This window comes from Prionailurus bengalensis, chromosome D2 (genome assembly GCF_016509475.1).
Source record: "Prionailurus bengalensis isolate Pbe53 chromosome D2, Fcat_Pben_1.1_paternal_pri, whole genome shotgun sequence".
Classification (NCBI taxonomy): Eukaryota; Metazoa; Chordata; class Mammalia; order Carnivora; family Felidae; genus Prionailurus; species Prionailurus bengalensis.
The window spans coordinates 62,569,861-62,592,101 of record NC_057351.1 but is presented as its reverse complement, the minus strand read 5'-3'; the positions used below and the strand labels follow the sequence as shown (position 1 = coordinate 62,592,101).

The 22,241-nt window shown below is 40.4% G+C and overlaps 1 protein-coding gene across 1 annotated transcript in view; it reads right to left on the bottom strand.

Moving 5' to 3' along the window:
• SORCS3 (sortilin related VPS10 domain containing receptor 3) overlaps nucleotides 1-22,241 on the bottom strand; it is a 591,280-nt gene that overhangs the window by 393,369 nt on the left and 175,670 nt on the right. The window contains exon 2 of the mRNA XM_043597460.1: nucleotides 19,038-19,105. Coding sequence (XP_043453395.1) covers nucleotides 19,038-19,105 — 68 coding nt within the window. The remainder of the gene's footprint in view (nucleotides 1-19,037; nucleotides 19,106-22,241) is intronic.

Below are 22,241 nucleotides of genomic sequence, written 5' to 3'. Positions count from 1 at the left end.
ACCCTAAAGCATGGAAACACACGTGTGAGCTGTGAGCAGCCCACACACGTACACGCATGCACTCTGCAGTGTGTTAACTTCTCTTTCAATTTCAAGGTTTTCTTTCCCCAGCATAAGACTTTCAGAAAAGCAACTTTCTCATCACCCATTTGACAATATATACTACAGCCTCAAAAATTCTCCTCCAGAAATCTCTCCTAAGGAAATAATACAAAATGCAGATGAAAATAAAGATTTATGTATCTAGATATTCATTACAACATTTTTAAAATAGTGGGAAACTGTTAAAACAATCCGAATCTCCAAAAATAGATGAATATAGTTAAGCAAATTACAGAACAGCAATACAATACACTATTATGCAAACATTAAAATTATGTTTGCAAAACATTTTGAGTCACACAAAAAATGCTTACTCAAATGTTATACAAAAATAAGAAACAAAACTGTTGACACAAGAGGATCTCAATTATGCAAAAATGGATAGGTAAAACATGGATAAGTATACATATCCTGAAACAATGGTTATGAACAGGATTATAGATGGTGACTATTTTTTTATAGTACTCTTCATTTTTCAAGTTTTGGAAAATTATCTTTACTAGTGAAATTATGGTATAAAAATTTAAATACGCAAAAATGAGAAGTAAAATAGAAGCTTAGGAAACTCATTGTTACTTCCTTGTTGGCCAGAGGCAATCTTGTGTAACATTTCAATTCTCAAATCTTAGGGAATCCAGGCAGATCAGTTTAAAGAGAATGCCAATATAAGGTATCAAAGTATCAAAGGAAATCAGAATTAGGTGCAATTCTAAATTCTACACAGGCTGCCTTGTTACTCCCCCTCCTCCCCTATCCCCACAGCGAGCACATGTTGAGGAACAAAATGGAATAATCTTATGAAGTCAGGCCACCTTCTTTATCCTCTGCCCCACGCTTTCAGAATACTGAAGTCTGACCTTAGTCTGAGTTCAGGAAGCCAGAGAAACATGCCATGTCCCTGATGGCCCCTCACCAGGTCCAACGCATAAGCCAGTCACCACACGTTAACCCCAAAGGTACAGAATCCATGTTTATACATCTGAAAGGTGGGGAGCAAATTTCTGGTCTCCCTCAAGCAAGGGGGCTTCAAGCTTAGGCTTCCTGACTTCCTCATTCCTGACCTATTGAACAGACTACTCAGATCTCTAGAGGATCTACAAGGGTAGGAAGATAAACACACAAGCAAACACATACATACATTTATGAATTCATAAATAAAGAGAAAAAAATACAAATATCCAACCATATCAATCCTGATCCTTCCAGACTACAACTTTTTCCACACTAAATCACCCTTTCTAAAGCACAGCTATCATTTACAGCTGCTGTTCACAAATCTGTGCTCTTTCCTCTCTATCCCACAGAAAAGGTTCCAAACTGCTCAATCAGGCCCCAAAGTCTTCCCCAATGTGACTTTCACTTCCTGTCCCACCTCTTCCTCAGTCACTTTCCCTGCCTTGAACCAATATTTCAACTCCCCAGTCTCGTGAACATTCTCCAAACCTGTCCTCGTCATTGTCTACCCCTTGATTTTCATCTGTTTTTTTATCTAGCGTGCCTGTCACCTCACATTACCCATCAAAGTCCTTCTCTCCCTTCAAGACCCACCTCATGTCTGCTCTCCACATTAAGCTTCCCCTGATCTCCCAAAGCTGGAATTAGCATCTTCTTTTCTCAGGCCTCTGTTTTAAACTTCTATTATATTTCCTTCTAACAATAAATAATATGAAAGGTTTGTATTCTCTATCTCTACCTTTCTCTGTCTCTCTCGATTAGGGATTTCTAAGAGAGAAGATCTCTTTTACATCTTTGCATGGTCCACAGTGCTTAGCACAGATACTGCACATAGCTAAGTCTTATTAAATGAACTGACCTAATGCACGGTCATAGAAGAGCCAAATCTCCTGGACTTAGAGCCCTCACTGGGGAACTTCACTCTATCCCATAACATATTTATTCCATGATTAACAAAAGGCACCTAGCAGAGCAGAGTCCACGATAAGCATTCACAAATACTAAATGAGTTGATCAAGGTCACAGGATACGAGACCAACAGACAAAACATAAATGCATTTCTGTTTCTGTTCACTAATACCCATGTGGAAACTGACATCAAAAACACAATACCTTTTATAATCACTCCAAAGAAAATAAAATACTTAAGTACACACTTGAACATAACATATTTACAGAAACTTAAATAAATGAAGAGGCATACCATGTTCAGGTATTAAAAGATTCAATGTACAAAAGCTGTCATAAATATGAAAGTAAAATCTCACTGGCAAAAGTAAATATATACAAAATAATTCAAGACTGTAACAGTGGTGTATGAATCATTTTAACCCTAGTATAAAAGGTAAAAGATAATAGTATTTTGTTAATGCATAAATAATATGTAAAAAAGGTAAACTCTGGCATCAGTGACCTAACATGTTGTGGGAAGAAAGTAAAAGTGTGGAGTTTTTGTATACAATTTAAGTTAAGCTGTTATGAGCTTAAAATAGGCTATTATAACTTTAAAAAGTTTTTTTAAAGAATTTTTTTAATGTTTATTTTTGACAGGAAGAGAGAGAGAGAGAGAGCGAGAGCGGGAGACACAGAATCTGATTCAGGCTCCAGGCTCTGAGCTGTCAGCACAGAGCCCGACATGGGGCTCGAACCCACGAACCATGAGATCATGACCTGAGCTGAAGTTGGACACTCAACTGACTGAGCCACCGAGGTGCCCCATTAAAAAAAAGTTTTATGCAAGCCTCATAGTAACCACAAAGAAAAAAACCTTGGGTAAATACAAAAAAATAAGTAAATAAAGGAATCAAAGTATATCACTACATATAATCATCAGGAAGACAGAGAGAGAGGATGAAAAAGAACTACAAAACAGAAGACATTAACAAAATGGCAATAGTAAGTCCTTACTTATCAATAGTTACTTTAAATTTAAATGTTTTAAACTCACCAATTAAAATATAAAGAGTACCTGAATGTATTTTTTTCTAAAAAAGATCTAATTATATGCAGCCTAGGAGAGACTGCCTTCACATTTAAGAACACTAAATGTGGAGGATGGAAAATGATATTCCATATACATGGTAGCCAAAACAGAGCAGAGGGGTGTCTATATTTATGGCAATCAAAACTGTCACAAGAAAAAAAGAATGTCATTACATAATTTTAAATGGGTTAATTCAATAGGAAGATACAGAAATTATAAATATATATGCATCCAACATTAGAGCACTTAAATATATGAAGCAAACACTGACATAACTGAAGGAATAAATAGACAAGAACCCAATACTAGGAAGAACCTTCAATATCCTAGTTTCAATAGTTGATAGATCATCCAGAAAGAAAATCAATAAAGAAACAGACTTGAACAACACTACAGACCAAGTAAACCTAACGGACATAGATGGAACATTCCATCCAACAGCAGCACCCAGAACATTCTCCAGAACAAATCATAGGCTAGGTCACAAAACAAGGATTAACAAGTGTAAGAAGATTTAACTTATTCCAAGTATCTTTTCTGACCACAGTGGAATTAAATTAGCAATCAGTAACAAAAGGAAAAGTAAAAATAAAAAAATCACAAATACATGGAAATTAAATATACGCTCTTAATCAATGGGTCAAAACAAAAAGGCAAATTAGAAAATATCTTGAGACAAGCCAAAACAGAACATACCAAAACTTCTGGAGTGAAGCAAAAGCAGCAGTGAGAGAGAAGTTTATAGCCATAAGCACATGGATTAAAAAATATCATCTTAAAAAAGTTAACATTACACCCCAAGGAACTAGGAAAAGAAAAAGAAACTAAGCCCAAAGTTGGCAGAAGGAAGAAAATAATAAAGTTAAGAGCAGAAATCAATAAAATAGAAACTAAAAAATAATTAAATAACTGACAAAACTAAGAGTTGGTTTTTTGAAGATATAAAAAACCAAAAGGTCTTCAGTTAGACTAAGAAACAAAGAAAAGGCTCAAATATATAAATTCTAAAATAGAAGATGAACCATTACAGATGTCACAGAAATTAAAAAAAAGATTATAAGAGACCATTATGAACAACTGCATGCCAAGACACTGGAAAAACTAGAAGGAATGGATAAATGCCTAAAACATATGACATACCAAGACTGAACCCTCCTCCCCAATAGAAAATTTGAACAGACCAACAACAAACAGAGAGACTGAAATAATCAGAAAACTCCCAACAACAACAAAAAAAGCCCAGAACCAGATGGCTTCATAGGTGAGCCCTACCAAACATTTAAAGAATCAAAACTAATCCTTCTTGAACTTTTCCAAAAAACAGAAAAAGAAGAAATTCTTCCAAACTCATTTTCTGAAGCCAGCATCACTCTGATACCAAACCCAGGCAGAGATACCACAAGAAAAGAAAACTACAGGCCAATATCTCTGATGAACATATATGCAAAAATCACCAACAAGATATGAACAAAAACCTAATTTACAACACATTTAAAGGATCATATACCATAACCAAGTGGGATTTATCCCTGGCATGCAAGGAAGGTTCAATATGTGCAAATCAATCAATGTGGTACACCACATTAACAGAATAAAAGATAAAAATTGCATGATCATCCCAAGAAGTGCAGAAAAAGCATCTGATAAAATTCAATATCCTTTCACACTCACCAAAAAAGTTTCAACAACTTAGTCATAGAAGGAACTTAGTCATCACAATAGAGGCCATGTATGAAAAATCCATAGCTAATCTCTCACTCAATGGGAAAAAACCACGCTCACCACTGCTATTCAACATGGCACCAGAAGACCCAGCCAGAACAATTAAGGGGGGAATAAGGAATAAAAGGCAATAAAATCCAAGGAAAAAGTAAAATTATCTGTTTGCAGACAACATGCTATTATAATATTTTATATATATGTGTGTGTGTGTGTGTGTGTGTGTGTGTATGAACCCTAAAGACTCAAGAAAAAAAACCATTAGAACTGATACACAAATTCAATAAAGTTGAAGGATACAAAGTCAACATACAAAAATGAGTTGTATTTCTCTCTTCTTTGTTGAGATAAAATGGACATATAACATCTTCCTGGTGTGCAAAATGGTGATTTGATATTGTACATACTGTGAAATGATCACCATAATAAGTCTAGTAAATATCCATCATCACTACACATAGTTATAAACTGTGTTTCTTGTGATGACAACTTTTAAGATGTATACTCTTAGTAACTTTCAAATATGCAGTACAGTATTATTAACTACAGTCATCATGCTGTACATTATGTCCCCAGTTCCTATTAATTTTATAACTACCAGACTGTATCTTTTGAACACCTTCACCCATTCTGCGCACCCCCTTCCACCCCAACCTCTGGCAACCACCAATCTGTTTTCTACATCTGTGAATTTGCTTTCTTTGTTTGTTATTAAACTCCACATATAAGAAGGCTCCTATGGCATTTGTCTTTCTCTGTCTCTTACTTCACTTAGCATAATGCTCTCAAGGTCCATCCACACACTAACAATGAACTATCCACAAAGAAAATTAACAAAATCTCATTTATAATAACATCAAAATGAATACTTAGGAATAAACTTGACCAAAGAGGTAAAAGACCCATACGCTGAAAACTATAAAACATTGATGAAAGAAATGAAAGCAAATACCAATAAATGGAAAGACAGATGTGCTGAGATTAGACAAATTATTGTTATTAAAATGTCATACTACTCAAAGTGTCTATAGATTCAATGTAATCTCTATCAAAGTCCCAATAAAATTTTACACAGAAATAGAAAAAAATAATCCTAAAATTATTCATGTGAAACCACAAAAGACCCAAAATAGCCAAAGCAATTTTGAGAAAAAAAAATAGCTGGGGGCATCACACTTCCTAATTTCAAAATATATTACAAAGCCAAAGTATTCAAAACAATATAGCATTGGCATAAAAATTGACCTCTAGAGACCAGAAATAGATCAACTCATATATGGTCAACTAATCTTCAACAAAAATGCCAAAATACAGAATGAACAAAGAAAAGGCTTTTTAAGAAACAGTATATGGGAAATTTGGTAACTACCCCTAAAAGAATGAAACTAGACCCTTATCTTACACCATACATGAAAATCAACTCAAAATGAATTGAAGACTTAAGCATATGACCTAACACCATAGAACTGCTAAAAAAAATTGCTAGAAGAAAAAAATAGGCGAAAAGTTTCTTGCCATTGGCTTTGGCAATGATTTATTGCATATGGCACCAAAAGCACAGGCAACAAAAGCAAAACTAAGCAAGTAGAATTACATCAAACTAAAAAGCTTCTGCACAGCAAAGGTAACCATCAACAAAATGAAAAGGCAACCTACGGAATGAGAGATAATACTTGCAAATCATATAACATTGTGATAAATGGTTAATATTCAAAACATATAAAGAATCCCTATAACTCAATACCAAAAAAAAATAGCCCAATTAAAATATGAACTAAAAACTGAATAGACATTTAGATATTTCTCCAAAGAAAACATACAAAATGGCCAACAGGTATATGAATAGGTGCTCAACATCACTAATTATCAGGGAAATGCGAATCAAAACCACAATGAGATATCACTTCCTACCTATTAGTATGTAGATTAACAAAGAAACAAGAGATAATACACGCTGGTGATTATGTGGTGGGACGGGAACCCCCACACACTGTTGGTGGGTATGTAAACTGGTACAGCCACTATGGAAAACAGTATGGCAGTTTTACTATCATATGCTCCAACAATACCACTTCTGAGTGTATATCCATTTGAATTTAAATATGAATCTGAAAGGGATATCTGTACTCTTATGTCCATTGCATCATTTTTCACAAGAGCCAAGACATGGAAGCAACATAAATGTCCACTGATGGATGAATCAATAAAGAAAATGTAGTATACGCATACAATGGAACATTAAGTCTTAAAAAAAGAAGGACATCCTGCCATTTGCAACAACATAAATGATACTGGAGGACATTACGCTAAGTGAAATAAGCCAGACACAGAAGTACAAATACATGATACTGCTTGAATAAGGAATCTAAAATAATCAAATTCATAGAAGCAGAGAATGTAATGGTGGTGGCCAGGGGCTGGAAGAAGAAATGGGGAGGTATTAATCAAATGGTACAAAGTTCTAAATTATACAAGATAATCATGTCTTAGACATCTGCCGTATAGCATAAAGCTATAGTTAACAATACTGTATTGCAGACTTAAAAATGTGTTAATATGGTAGAACTTGTGTTAAGAGTTCTTATCCACAAAAAATAATAATGAATAAAGAAGGCAGCAGGAAACTTTACAGGTGATGGATATGTTTATGACAGAGGTTGTGGTGACAGCTTCACTTACCTCCAAATTCACCAAGTTTTATATATATATATATATACACACACATACATACATATATATTAAATATGTACAGCTTCTTGAATTTCAATAATATCTCTAAAGTGTATCTTTAAGTGGGCAAAAGACATGAACAGACATTTCACCAAAGACAATATACAGATGCTAAGTAGGCACATGAAAAGATGTTCAACATCATCAGCTATCAAGGATGCAAATTCAAACCACAATGAGATATTACTGCCTCCCTCTTACCATGGCTAAAATTAAAAGTAGTGAAAAAGCCTTGCTGACAAGGCTATAAAAAACTGGATCATTCAGACATTGTTGGTAGGAATATAAAATGGAACAGCGACTCTGAAAAGGTTTGTCAGTTTCTTCTAAAACTAAACACACAACTACGACATGACTCAGAAATCACACTCCTAAGCAGTTGTCCCAGAGGAATGAAAACTTATCTCTGCACAAAGACCTGTACTCATATGTTCATAACAGCATTATCTGCAACAACAAAAAACTGGGAAATAGCCAAATGCCCTTCAATGGGTAAAAAGTTAAGCCACCTGCGGTACATGCATACGTGGAATACTCCTCAACAATAAGTACAAACTATTGATACACAGCAATCTGGGTGAGTCTCCAGGGAATTGCACTAAGTGAAGATGGTAACCCCCAAAGGTTACATACTGTATGATTCCATTTCTTTAACCATTTTGAAAGAAAACATTTTATAAACGGAGAATAGATCAGAGGTTGCCGAGGTTTAGTGATGAAGGGTCTGGGGAAAGAGAGGTAGATGTGATTATAAAAGGGGAACACAAGAGATTCTTGTAATGCAACTGTTCAGTATCTTCACTGCAGTGGTGGATAGACAAACCTACACACACACACACACACACACACACACACACGAATGAGAACAATAAATTTGTGTAAGATTGATGATTGTATCAATGTCAATGCACTGTTGTGATATCATAGTTTGATAAAATATTACCATTAGAGAGACTGGGTAGAGAGTACACAAGCTCAATCTGTATCATTTCTTAAAGCTGTATGTGTATCTTCATTTGTCTCACAAAAATTTCAATTGAAAGTGTGTATGATCACAAATGTCACACTCATCCCATAGAACACTCTGTACTCAACAACCATAAACAGAATGAGTGAGAATTTGCAGATGATTACGAGCATTTTACCTGCTGCATCTCTGGGTGAGGTGGTGGGAAGGAGGTATGCCAAAAATTGAGAATTTTTGGCAACATGTCTAATTAATCCCAATGCCATCATTTATGGAGACTATTGGGACTATGGTACGTTGTCTAAAGTTCAGGAGAATAGATATGGCAATGCAGCATCCAAAACTGAGAAGGTGCTCACTAACTAGACCCCGAACTGAAAATTATTTGGGGAGGCAGTATGACAAAGTCAGACAAGCATGTATTTTTGTTTTACAGGGGTGAGGCCAAACTTAATCTCCATTACTTGCTGATTATAAAAACCTCAGATTCATCTCTACCAAAATGGAATAAGATCCTTGCAAGGTTGTTGTAAGTGGTATCTTTACAAGTAAAGCTCCTAGACATTCCCTAACACATTCTAAATTAGTCTTTTAAATTAATAGTACAAGTGAAGGGATGCTCTTTAAAATGTAGTGTATTTTAAGTCTCCTTTATATTAGAATACCTCAGAAAACATTTGATACCCTTGAAGGTTATTGGTCTAGTATTCCCAAAACTCTTCCCTAGTTTTTTTTTCTAGTGGTCTCAGTCTCCCTATGCACAGGAATGAATAAGAAAGCCCCCAAATTTCTCACCCCCAAACATAAAGTCTTGCCTGCTTGACTCAAGGGGGCCTTCCAATTCTCTATTGGGAATTTAAATCACGGAGAAGGTTGTTGTCATATTATGGCAGCTCACTAGAGAGTAGAACCATGACATTCAGATGCTGTGGTCCCTGGAGATGCAGAGAATAGAGTCATGACATACCATGGTCCCGAGAGAGGCCTAGGATTTTGGTCCTTCCTAGAGTCTTCCTGTTACCTGTTCCTCCAAACTCTGAGTGATCCCAGTATCCTTCCAACAAATCCTACATCTCGCCTAAATTAGTGATTACTTCTATTGCTTGCAACCAAGTATTATGAATAGAAAGCCTTCCAAAATCACCTGGAAACTATTTCCCATTTGTTGGCCCTTCCAAACCCCCAGGGAACCTGGATTCCCAGCTGCCAACTCAGCCTCACAGGGTTCATCTCAAGCACAACTCCACAGACAGCAGCACCTTGTAACCATTCTCTTGTGGTACCACTCTCTAAAATCAATGTTAATTGCCAATTAAACAAGTTTGATGCTGACAGAATGTGAGCTAATTAGTAAGTGCCAGAGCTCATTCCAATTATTAACCTTTATGGTTGTCATTTATAAAGATGAGGGCATGAATGACTGTGCTTCTCATTGTGAACCAGACATAAGGATAATAGATACAAGGGAAAGGTGCTATGCTAAGGGGGAATTCCCCACAACAAGTTTTTATGCACTTTTCAGAAGTCAAGATGGCCATGACCTCTCTTAGGTCAACAGTTATATCAGAATCAAGAGGGGAGCTCTTTAAACACTATAAACAACTTGGGGAGCCGGGGTGGTTCAGTCGGTTAAGCATCTGACTCTTGGTTTCAGTTCAGGTCATGATCTCACGGTTTGTGGGTTCAAGCCCTGCATCTGGCTCTGTGTTGACAGTGCAAAACCTGCTTGGGATTCTCTCTCTCTGCCCCTCCTCCACTCTCATTTTTTTCTTCCTCTCTCTCAAAATAAATAAACTTAAAACTATAAACAACTAGATCTTCACCCCCAGAAACTGGCTCAATAGGTTTGGAATGAGGCCCAGGAGACTGGCTTGTCTTATATTTCCCAGGTGATTTTCATGATCCACCAGAATTGAAAATCACTTAGACAAACATCCAAGAAACCCATTCCTAGTCCCCAGTGCAACCCCATGGCTATAGATCTCTTATGAAATATGAATGGTGGCTGAGCTAGAAAGGCCAGGAAAGAGTGATTACTAATGTAACAGCAAGAGCAGGGGGCTACTGAGAATGGAGAGACCTAGATTTGGGTCCCAGATCTGAATCAGTGAGCACCAACCCATTCGGGACCTTAGTTCATCCATCCGTAAAATGGAATGTTCAATGCACAGGCTTCACATTCCTCCCAGAAACAGGAGACGTGCCAGGCATTCATGTGGGCAGTGACTACAAATAGTATACCAGTTTAAGAGATAAGTACCACTGAAAGGGGGAGCTTTTAAAGATAAACCCTATCTACGTATTGCATTTTAAGACTTAACTTTAGCTCTAATTTGGGTACAAAGCATTTAGACAGCAAGGTGTGAAATGCCTCCTTTGTAAGTTCAACAATTCTTGAAAAGAAACCTCACAGACATGTGAAGGAGAAAACAGAACATGTCTTTTTACCAGTTTATTGCTTCCCAAATAATATCGAGGGCAGTGGTCTTTGTGGGGAAGCTGCCAGAGGCCTCCTAAAGACATTTACGGTGGACGTCCAATAAAGTAATTGACCACCAAATGATGAGAAAGTAACCATGAAAGCTTGACTACCTTATCTTTATAGGCGTTGTATATACATAAGCAGGAATAGGGTTGGTAAAAATCCACTCTCCTATAAACTTGGTAATAGATAGGCTCTATGTGAGTTGAAAATTTTCCTCTTTTTTTTTCCCTTGGGTTTTAAACCAAATTCCAAGGATCCACCTATCATAGTGTTACACACGTGGACATCTGGCAGGGAAATAAATTATGGCTTACCTTAGAGAGTAGGGAAATGCATCCATTTATAAATGTTATTTTAGAAGGGACTGTCTGATCCTGTTTACTTATTAACTTCATTAGAAAGCTAATGAATCTCCTGCTGGGAAAATGAGAGGGAGCACAGGCTGGGGAAAGGGATGGGCAGAATTTCACACTCCTTCTCCAAATGGTGAGGTTATTTATGATTGCGATAAAATGGCACTGCATTTGGATGAAAGCGAAAACAACATAAAATAACAATCAACAGACATGATCCATACAAAAGTGTTACATTCTCTCAGCCACTGGACAAAAATCAAGATTTATACATGTCTGGGTCCTGCCTCATGGAAGACAAAAAGACTAGGCCATAAAAAGAACCCCTCTTTCCCATAATAAATAGGAAAACAACAAATCTGCAATCCAGACCCCATTCTCCAGTATTCTCATTTCTCTATTCTCTAACAAAGAAGGTTTGTGAAGGCTCAATATTTAGGGCAAACCCCTTTCTCATTCTGTTTTTTGGAACAAAGACTTTCACAAGTTGAGTGATGCTCCCTTCGTTTAATGAATTTAAATTAAGTAGTTTGGAGAGGTGTTCTAGCTAATACCTGCCAACTGGCCACTATCCATCAGTGAGCGGCGTGGCATGTCAGCAGGGTTGTGTATATGTTGTTAACAATACCTGATTTTTTAAGGAAGGTGGCTATGCTCAGGAGTGAGGGCATTATCTGTTGCGCATCATAAATCCCACTGTGTGGGCTTCTTGTTTGATTTCCCAAGGTGGAAGAATCTGTGGACTTGGGAGTTGAAAGAGACTTGAGAGATCATTTCACCTCATACCTTTGTTTATGAGGAAGCAGAAGGATGGTAAAGAGTAATCCAATTTACTGGTAACTGAGATGGGCCAGAACCAGGCTTTCTCCTAGATCACAGGTTCCTGGTCCTACATGACGTTAAGAGGCCACCAGGGCACTTCGAAAATTATACATCCGGAGTAATCCTCAGCCTTACTAAATTGAAATCTCTTGGGTAGGACCAGGAATTTAGATTTTTAGCATATTCCACAAGAAATTGTGAGGATATGCCAAATTTGAAAAACATGCATGATCCCACTCTGACTTCCATGTTAAGTACTTGGATGGTAACAAACCTCTTCAATGTGCTTAGATTCCCTTATGGTTGCATTAAAAAGAAAATAATCAGTAACAGATGAGTTAACACTATGTTAGGGGAACTTAAATCAGATTGTGGTTTGTATCCTATACTCCAAATCATTATCAGCATCTGGTGTAGAAAAACCAAGAAATATATTCACCTTGCCCTTTTGCTGAGCACAGATTAGTATGCAAAGAGGAAGACTCCACAGTGTTCTCTCAAAAGAAGTGTATCATATCCAGGCTTTATGTGCTTAGGATTCTAGATGTGCTCTGCACCCTGCCCTCCTAAAGTTACCAGCACAACTGTCATGTGGAACCAGGTGGAAGCTGCTGAGCTAGGCAGATGTGGACCTATCAACAGATGTTACTGTTTATATTAAGTAATGACTAGATTACAGGCATTTTGCATTACATGTACCATCTCAGTGACTTCTCACAAAGCTCTCACAAGACAGGTCTTACTGTCATCCCATTATATTGGTACGTAAATGAGGCTGAGAGAAATTAAAACATTGCTCAAGGTGGTATAACTAATAAGCAGTAGAGCTGGGATTCACATCCAGGCAGTCTGAATCCAGGACCGACTCCTTATACACTACTCATATTCAATCCCACCAATTACCCGGTGTTTCCAAGAACCATAGGAACCAATGGTACAGGAGAGAGGCTTTCCTATTAAGAGTTTCACACCCTAAAAGAGAAATAAATGTTTTATATTAAACAGCAAAACAAAAAATAGGTGCCATATTGATCACTTCTCTAAGTCCTTCCTAGAATTATTTTGCATCCTTTATAGAATGAGATGGGTGGTAATAAAAATATAAGTATTTCTATAGCAGGGCAACTTCTTGCAGAATGCACTGTATTTTGTATATACATATTATTCGTGCATATGCCTGATGTTGGTTCCTAGTACATTAATCTTACCTCTCAACAAAACGAAACATTCCTCGAGGATAACAAGCATGACATAATTATCCTGCATCCCCCAGCAATGAGCACAGGGCTGCTTATATAATTGATGCTCAATTAATATCTGTTCAATTGAATGCTCTGTGACCCATTCAGGAGCTTTCACCAGATTTATTACTACTGAAAGCAAATAGAAGGAGGCCCCAGTTCTAGGGAGAGGATTTCACAGCCTGTATCATCAGCCTAGCCTTCGGGACTTCACATATGAAGAGCCTAGCGAATAGGACGGGAAGTTTTTAATTAACAGCCTAACAAAAAAAATGTCATTCCAATCTGCAGTTTTGTTTCCATTAATTCACTCAGATTCAGCAGCAATTCCACTAAGGAATTGGGGTGAGCAGCTGCAGAGGGAGGGAAACACATAAATAAATCATGAGTGTCATTAAAATTTGTAAACTAATAACTTCTGGGAAGTCTTAGCAATTATTATCAGGGTTTTCTTGGCAAACAAAAAATTAATAAATCCAAAGGTCTCCATTTTCTATTAAAAAAAATACAGCATCCCCCAGAAAGGTCACTGACAGAACAATTAGGGGAGGAAATAAATGGTCCAGCCAACAGCTTGCAAACCGGATGAAAAGTCACTGGATTCCCCAGTGGCAGGAGGATGAGACAACTCAATACAAGGAAAGCGACAGGCCAAGGCAAGGCTGATGCTGCAACCGATTCGGGGCCACTGGTACTTCAGTGCAGCTCTCCAAGCCCTTCTTTAGTGTAGCCCAAGTGCTATGTGTTATAGATCCAGAAACATGAAAGGCACATGGTCCCTGCTCTTGGGAAGCTCACAGGCTGGAAACAAATCACAACACAGTGTAAGTGGTGCCAGTGGTGAGCAGAACAGGGGCACCCCACTCGGGGAGGAGGGGCAGGGAAGCTTCCCAGGAGGATGAGCCCAGGAGGTGGTATGCTCCACAAACACCTTACCCAGGGACTCCTCTCTCTGCTCTCTGGGCCCTAGGAAAAATGGCTGAGCAACCTGGTTGCTTTTCTAAGGGCACAACGTGTCTCACGCTGTTGTTAGGAAGAGGAGCCAGCACCAAGAAGCAGATCAATTACCAGATTCCATAGGATTACCAACCCTCCCTGAGCGTTTTCCACGGGTGGGCACTGTATACCAGGCACTATGCTAGGCAGTTCACACATTGTATTTCATGTGAAACATCATAACCACACTATGAGGTGGGCACCCGTATAATCCTCATTGTACAGTAAGGAAATGGAGGCACAGAGAGGTGAAGAAACTTGTTCAAAGTCACTCCGTGGCTAAGTGGAGGAGTGTGGACTTGAACCCAGGCCACCCGTCTCCGAGCTTCTATTCTTAATTACATCGATGAGCAGGAAACAGATCAACTAATGCTCAGCCTTTAGATCTTAACTTATCTCTCCTTTTTTGGGTCAGGCTTCTATCAAATCTAACAGTACTGGGGGCCAGCATCACTCTTGACTGATGGGCAACCTCCAGATTTGACACATTATGGACTGAAAACACTCCGAAAGTGAAGCCCTGGGTCTTTAAAAAAAATATCAGTCCCCAACCTCCTTAAGTCTATAAGCATGAATTCTCTATGGAAAATGTCCATTGACTAAAGGATACAAACAGATGGTTGTGCTAATAACCAGTTATTAATATACAGCCATTCTTGCATTGGTAGAGAAAAAATTTGACCCTCCTCCTAGAATAACAGCACCGAGGAGTTTCAGAAAGAATGTCGTGAGGGCTTAAGATACCCCTACCCTATTGAATGCTTTTCAACAGTCTTTTGTCTATTTAGAAGTAGATGACCTCTGAATTATTAATCCGGTGAGGCGAATAATTATATCCCACTGTAACCTGGCAGGGAGTGTCATCTTGTCATGACAGCTGCTGCTCCAGGCTCCTCTGCTGTATAGAAAATTGAAGAAGAATCCCCTACATTCAATTTCAACTTGGTTAAGCATGTTGGGCCAAATCACAAAACTGAAAGGGTGCGTGTTTAATTTAGTTTCTTTTTCTCTGCACACTGTGTTAGTAAGGAAGATCACAGTGCTCTAGGCTCTAACTGCAAAATACATCATCATTATCGGGACAGAAAAGAGGATGGGAGACACAGATCTCTAGGGGATGAGCAGGAAAGACAATGCAAGGTTTGAAGAAATGCTGTGAGGCCCCAGCACATTGGAAAATTCCCCCCAAAGGATAGAAACAGACCCTTTTCTCTCTCTAGCTCTATGCAGGGGTTGCTAAGCAGGGCTTTATCAGACCCACGAACCCTTGGAAACAGAGCACAAAAACGCATTCATATGTAACAATTATCCAGAGGGAAAGCCTACAATATCTACCAGCATTCCAAATCCTTATAAGGTCACACCATATGAATCTGTTATCTGCAAACCATGCTTAGTGTAACATTCTTTGGTTTGGCCCCTTCTGTGAACATGAAGAGACCCACCCAAACGTTCCCTCCCTGGTCCAAGACCAGCTGCTCTCTCTTCCTGCTGCTTGGCTCCCTTTTCTCCTGCAGCTCAGGCTTACCTGCCCTTTTCCCTTGTAGTAAGGATGTTTTTCCACTTCTCACTTGCCAAGTCACATCCCACCCATCAGTCCAACCCCCAGCTCATAGAATCCTGTCTACAGAGGAACATCCTCTTGTTGCTAGAAACCGATACTTCAATTCCCTCTAATCAGCACAAGGAACAACCATCTAAATCACTCTTCTCCCCTCCCTAATCCCCTGAAGATCTCTGCTAATTCATCCATATCACAGAATATATCCCCTTGGTGCCCTATAATTTCCATCACACGGACCCCGACATCATTGGATCCTTATAAACAAAGTCAATAATGGGATGAACACTATACAAACACAGAGGGTTATAATAATCAATCATTACAATTAAGTGAACACTTTCTACGTGTGAGCCACTCTTAAGGGTTTTTACATTTATTATTTCATTTAGTCCTTGCAAATCATCCACTAATTCATTGAGCAAACATTTATTAAGTATCTCCTATGTGCCAGATACTGTCCTAGGTGCAGAGAGTATAGCCCTGAATTAAAATGGAAAAAAGTCTCTCTCTACAAGCTTAGATGTTAGTGGTTATAGGCAGACAATAAATCATTCAATAAGTAGAATATTTAGCATGCCAGATGGGGGTAAGTACTAAGGAGGAAAATGCAAGTTGAGTGATGGAATGTGAAGTCCTGGAGAAAGGCCTCCCTGATTAGAGGAACTGAGAGGGTAAGGAACAGAGGCACTGCCCGCCCCCCTTGGAGAGGAGCAGAAAAAGGCGGCGGGGGTAAGGGCCGTGGAGGGGACAAGGTGATGTGTCTCAGGGAAGGCAAAAACAATGTGGTTGCAGCAAAGGGGTTTCTGTACTATCTCCAACTCACATCCAGGGAAAGAGAGATGCGCTGAATGGTGACCACCCAGAAAAATATGTTCAACATCCTTACCCCCAGAACCTGTCACGGAGCTTGTTTGACAAAAAAAGGATCTTTCCAGATGCATTTAAGGATCTCAAGATGAGATCGTGCTGGATTATCCTGGGGCCTAACTCCAATGGCAACCTTCCTTATAAGGGACAGGAGAGGAGTGGGCCAAGGAGATGATGTAGGCAGAGAAGGAGGACCATAGCCTTAGTTAGCTACGAGGAATGCCAGCAGCCGCCAAGGCTGGAAGGATTCTCTCTAGAGCCTTCAGAGGGAGTGCGGCCCTACAGACACCTTGATTTCAGACTTCCACATTCCAGAACTGAGAGAGAGTACATTTCTGCCCCTTTAGACCAGGCAGTTAGTGGTACGGTGTCACAGCAGCCCCAGAAAACTGATACAAAGAGGTTAAAAAGTTACAGAGCTCTTTGGGTGGGTGAGGTGGGATCTGAATCCTGGCCAGTGCACATCAGGGTGCCCTTAGGCTGCCTATGGTCTCTGGTACACACCAGTGAATATACTGGCTCTTATGACCACAGGCCACACACTTCATTACTTAAGGGCCTCTAGCAGTAAGCATGGCCTGGGCCTGGGCATGGGCCCCTGGTTGTGCCTGGCCCACCCCTAGACCTAGCCAAACCTTTCTTGAAATATGGGCTGCCAAGTAGAGCTTCTCCCATTGTAAGGGCAGGATCCTCTGGCTTGTTTTTATTATTTGCCCTCTGAAGACAGCGCGTGAGTCAGGCTTCAGGTATCACCATAGTATCACTGCGATTGGGCCTGAGAGGAAGTTTTCTGAGGCTCTACTTCCCCGAGAGTCCTGTGTGAGCGGAAATAGGCATGCTCTCATCTATTAGAGAAACAGTGCTTTCTTATATCTCTGCCAATTTTCACTGAGCAGCAAAGTTAGGTTGTGGACATCCTGGGCGAATGGAGGCAGGCCTGAGTCGATATGAGCAATTAACCCCTAAATATTTAATAGATGCTGTGACTGTTCCCCCTTGCTGGGAAACAAACTCTGGCCAGTCCTCTGCAAACAAACAGGTCGGATGAAGAAGAAGCAAGGCACACAGATATTCATGCCCCAGACCACTTCTGCTCCAAGACCCCGGGAAACCCTCAGGACAGAGGTCTGGGATGATGACGCAGCCCAGTGAAGAGCCTTTTGTGACAGTGCCCCCTCCCCAGTGTTTACAAATGACAAAGCAAACAGGACAGACAACACAGCCTTCCCAGAGCCTGAAGTGCTGACTCAGAGCGACTGATGGAATTTGCTGTTGCCCTGTCACTGCCCGCAGTGTGCACATGTGCTGTGTAGAGCCGGGCGCCAAAGCGCCCGGTGCAGAGAAAGTCCTCAGGCCTCTGCTTCAGTCAAGCTCTCCCTGATCTAACCACCCGCATCCTTCTCTCTGTCCCGTGACCCGCGTCCCCTCAGAGTGGACTTATCCAGCAGGCACAATGGGCACAGTGCCCAGGGCTTACCATACTTTTAAGGATCCACAAACATGTTTCATTTCTTTTAAAGTCCAAACAAAAAATGAACTTTGAGGCTGAAAAAAGTTTCCATATACTATATTAACACACTTATCTTTATGCCATTGCAGCCATAAAATACATATTTCGATATATATTAAAATATATGTATTACCAATATATATTTTAATGTATATTAAATTTATTAAATATATAGTAAATGTTTATTAAATATACAGACATTAATATACAGTAAGCATTTATAAATATGTATAGGGAATATACTAAAATATATGTATCAAGAAGCCTATGAAGGTCCCCATCTGGACCTGATCCCCACGTGTATCTATTCCCACAAGGACAGGTAAGAACCACAGCATCTCACAGATGCACAGGGCCGGAAATGGTCCTTGGGCCAAGACTCACGCCCAAGGCAAGACTCTCCCCTCAGCAGACTCCCTGACCCACGGCTCTTCTCATTCCAGGCATGCTCCCCTGATCTCTCTAACCAGACGTGTGTCCCTCAAGCAGAACGAGACAGCGCAAGAACGCAGAAGCAACAATGGTGCCAAGCAGGCAGGGCTGTGACAGGCCCCCAGAGAGATAAGCAGAGTGCTACGGGAGTTCACAGGTGGGGCTGTCCATTCCACCTGGGGGGCTAAGGGGCTCTTCCACGAGGAGGATTGCTTCCTGCCTCTTCCAAAACGTGCCCCCCCGCCGCGTGGCTGGCATTCTTCAAGTGAGCCAAGCCACAGAAGCTTGTTAAGAACCTCTAATCCACTTACCTCCAGAGTGAGCTCTCAGTCACGCTCCCCAGGTTGAAGTCGTACAGCTTCGTCAGGATAAGTATAACCTGTGATGGGGATGGGGAGGAGGGCAGAGAAGAGGAACAAAAGGGGAGGAAAAAAAAGCAAGCTTACTTTAGTTTGTGCAACAACATACAGTGCATCTCAAATCACCCAGAGGAGGGTTTAGTATTTATCCGTTGAGTGGAGGGGTATTATAGGATCAAGCAAGGGAAAACAATTATTAATTTAATGCATTCCTGTAACTGGTAGCATTTATTTTAATCCTGACGATGCTTTGCATTTGAAGTAAAACATGCCAACAGGAATTAACTGGGTATCGACAGTGGTTTCTCTACATCTGTCCTCCTTCAAGGTGAGGTGCTGCCCGGCTGGCTCTGATCACTCGTACAGCCACCCAGGGATCAGACGATGGGCTTGCTTTTGATCTGGAGATGACTCTGACTTACAGACTTGGACCCAATGGTAAGAAGCAACCGAGCCTAATTCTCTCCATCTACAGATGGGTTCAAAGAGATTCTGTGTTTCCATTACTAGCGCCTCAGCAGCCACATCTACTTGAATGGCAGGCAGGCCCAGTCCCCAACATCCCCTGATGCCATCTGCCATCTACCATTTGGCATCTGTCCTCATCATGGAGTAAGAAGCAGGTCATTGGACTCCACTGGACTCCGGGACCACTTTCCTGACATCAGCTGAAATTCAGAAACCCAAAAGGAAGCTGTACATGAAAGAGAGCTGGAGCTTTCTCTAATAGAGTTAGCAGTTTCCTGAAATGGTCTTGGGCCGGTCTGGTCCTCGGCCCTTTAAACTTCTCCAGCTGGGGACCTGGATATCAGACGTTTCCCTGCCTGCCCACTGTGTGCCTGGACAGTGGCTTAGGCACAACTCCGAATCACAAGGATGCCAAGTGCATGCACCTGAATCGATTTTAATCAAAACACAGGTGCCTAATATACAGTGCCTGCCTGCACACATGATAATCCAGTTACACATAATTGTGTTTATCTAAATTTAATGCACAACTCATTTCACTTTTTTCAGTTCCTTCCCATTCCACGATTTAACTTCCTCCAGTTCATTTGCACAGCAGCCATTAAACTCTTTCCAAGATAATGAATTTCTGCTACCAAGATGGGACTTTCCCATTCTAGGTATCTATTTAAGATTAAAGAAAAATAATCAGCCATTATATTGAACATTTTTATGGCATCTCACTGACAACAGAACACTCACTTTGAGATTTACTAACATCCAAAACCCCATGAGGTCTGTCCGCACCATTTCCATTACTTTTATGTAAACTAAGAAAAAATTAGAGGCAAGGATGTGACCCATTATAGGTCAGAGAGAGTCCATGGCAAAGTTGGTTTGGGATGTTCAACTTCTCTGCAGGGCCACAATGGAAGGGCTCTTCCCAAGCGTGCATTCTTTGATGGAGAGTGGTGAATGGGCAAGAAACAGCCAAGCCAAGAAAAATATCAATGACATGGCTATTTGCACAACAGTAAAATCTACCAAGCTACCTGTCCTATTGACATAGCACAACAGTAAGGAGTGTATATCCATTGCAGAGAACTGCTCCCCACAGCCACTCAGTGGTTCTTGCCTCTCCCATTCATGGAGTTTTCCTCATTTGTTAAATTCAGGGGCTGATGAAAACAAGGGATTTATTCCCACCTTCCCCAACCAAATGCCTAGGAATGCACCAATAATCCTGTTTGCTGGATAACCTGCACAACAGACTTCACCTCCCCTTTCTTTTATCCTCTCTCATCTACAAAGTCGTTCCCACAGTCACTGTGTAAAAAACAGGGGTTGGCTATGCGCTGGCCATCCCAAATTCTGGAGAAACAAACTCAAAACTATGCTTTTCTAGAAATAGGTCAGAACACCCATCCAGAGCTCTGCAGGAGCAAATTAGGTCATTTCATTTTCTCCCAATATCAAGCCTTCAGGGACATCAAAAAACCTCCAAAAAGTGCAAAGTCCACACAGAGAGAAGAAAGAAGTGTAGGGGGTAAGAGTTCCACTTAACCAATAGAGAGCTTCTAACAAACAACTGGGTCTGGAAAGCCCTGGAAAGAGCCCAGAGCTGTTCTCATTCTATCAGTGTCCTGGTTCCCTCTGCCTCAGGATGAACTTGACTCCTTAGCCTGGTATGTAACACACTACACACACACATATGCACTACCCACACACACTTACTACACACACTCCTCCAACCACTTTTCCCCCATTCTCAAGACGCTGTCTTCTGCTTTAGCAATCCAAGTTTCTCAAGGCTCTGCAAATAAGCCAAACCTGTTCTCACACCTCTGCTTTCTTTCTTCCATGCTATGTTGTATCAACTGTGCCTCAGCCTTTTATTACCACCTGCAACTGCCTGCCTGTTGTTCAAGAAATAACTTGAAGCCCACCTTCTCTAGGCAGCCTCCTAGGACCATACCAGCCATCAGAGTTATCCCTCTTCTCAAGTCCTATCGCACTTAAAATGGAATTACATAACTTGGCACTTAGTCAAACACTATCCTGTTACCTTCTGGATGTCACAGGATTTGCGTTCCCAGCTAGATTGAGGCAGGGTTCGTATTTTGTACTTCTGTCTCCCTAACAGGCAAGCTCAACATGTCAAAGGTTCCTAAAAATAATCATTTTGAGTCAATAGAAGATAATGGTGTTTTGGTGATGAATCATAGTCTTCAGATGGGAATGGTATTAATCTAGTCTCTTTCCCTCACTGTACAGATGGGGAAACTGATGCACAGAGAAAGGAAGAGACTGGTTAAAGTCTCAATAATGTGTGACCTTGACCAAGTGCCCAGGGCACTGTTCTTCCATGCCATGAGTACAGCTGGAGCTAACAGTCACCAGAAAGCCTTTTAAATGCAGATTCTAAGGTCCCACTCCCAGCAGGTTTGACTTGGTGGGTCCTGAGTGGGGCCCAGAAATCTTCCTGTGGTAACTGGAGAACTACACTTGGGAAAGACTCCATCCCACTATGATTCCTCTCCCAACACTGTTGCTGCAGTGACACCGCCCTTGCACCGTGCTGAGATCCTAACCTAGAAAAGCATCCCGTCCTTTAAATGTAGCTGAACTTCAGAAAGCATGCAGAAAGAGACGTATGAGGAAAACGCCTCCGCAAAATCACCCCTGCATTTCCCAGAGGAAAGGGGTGAA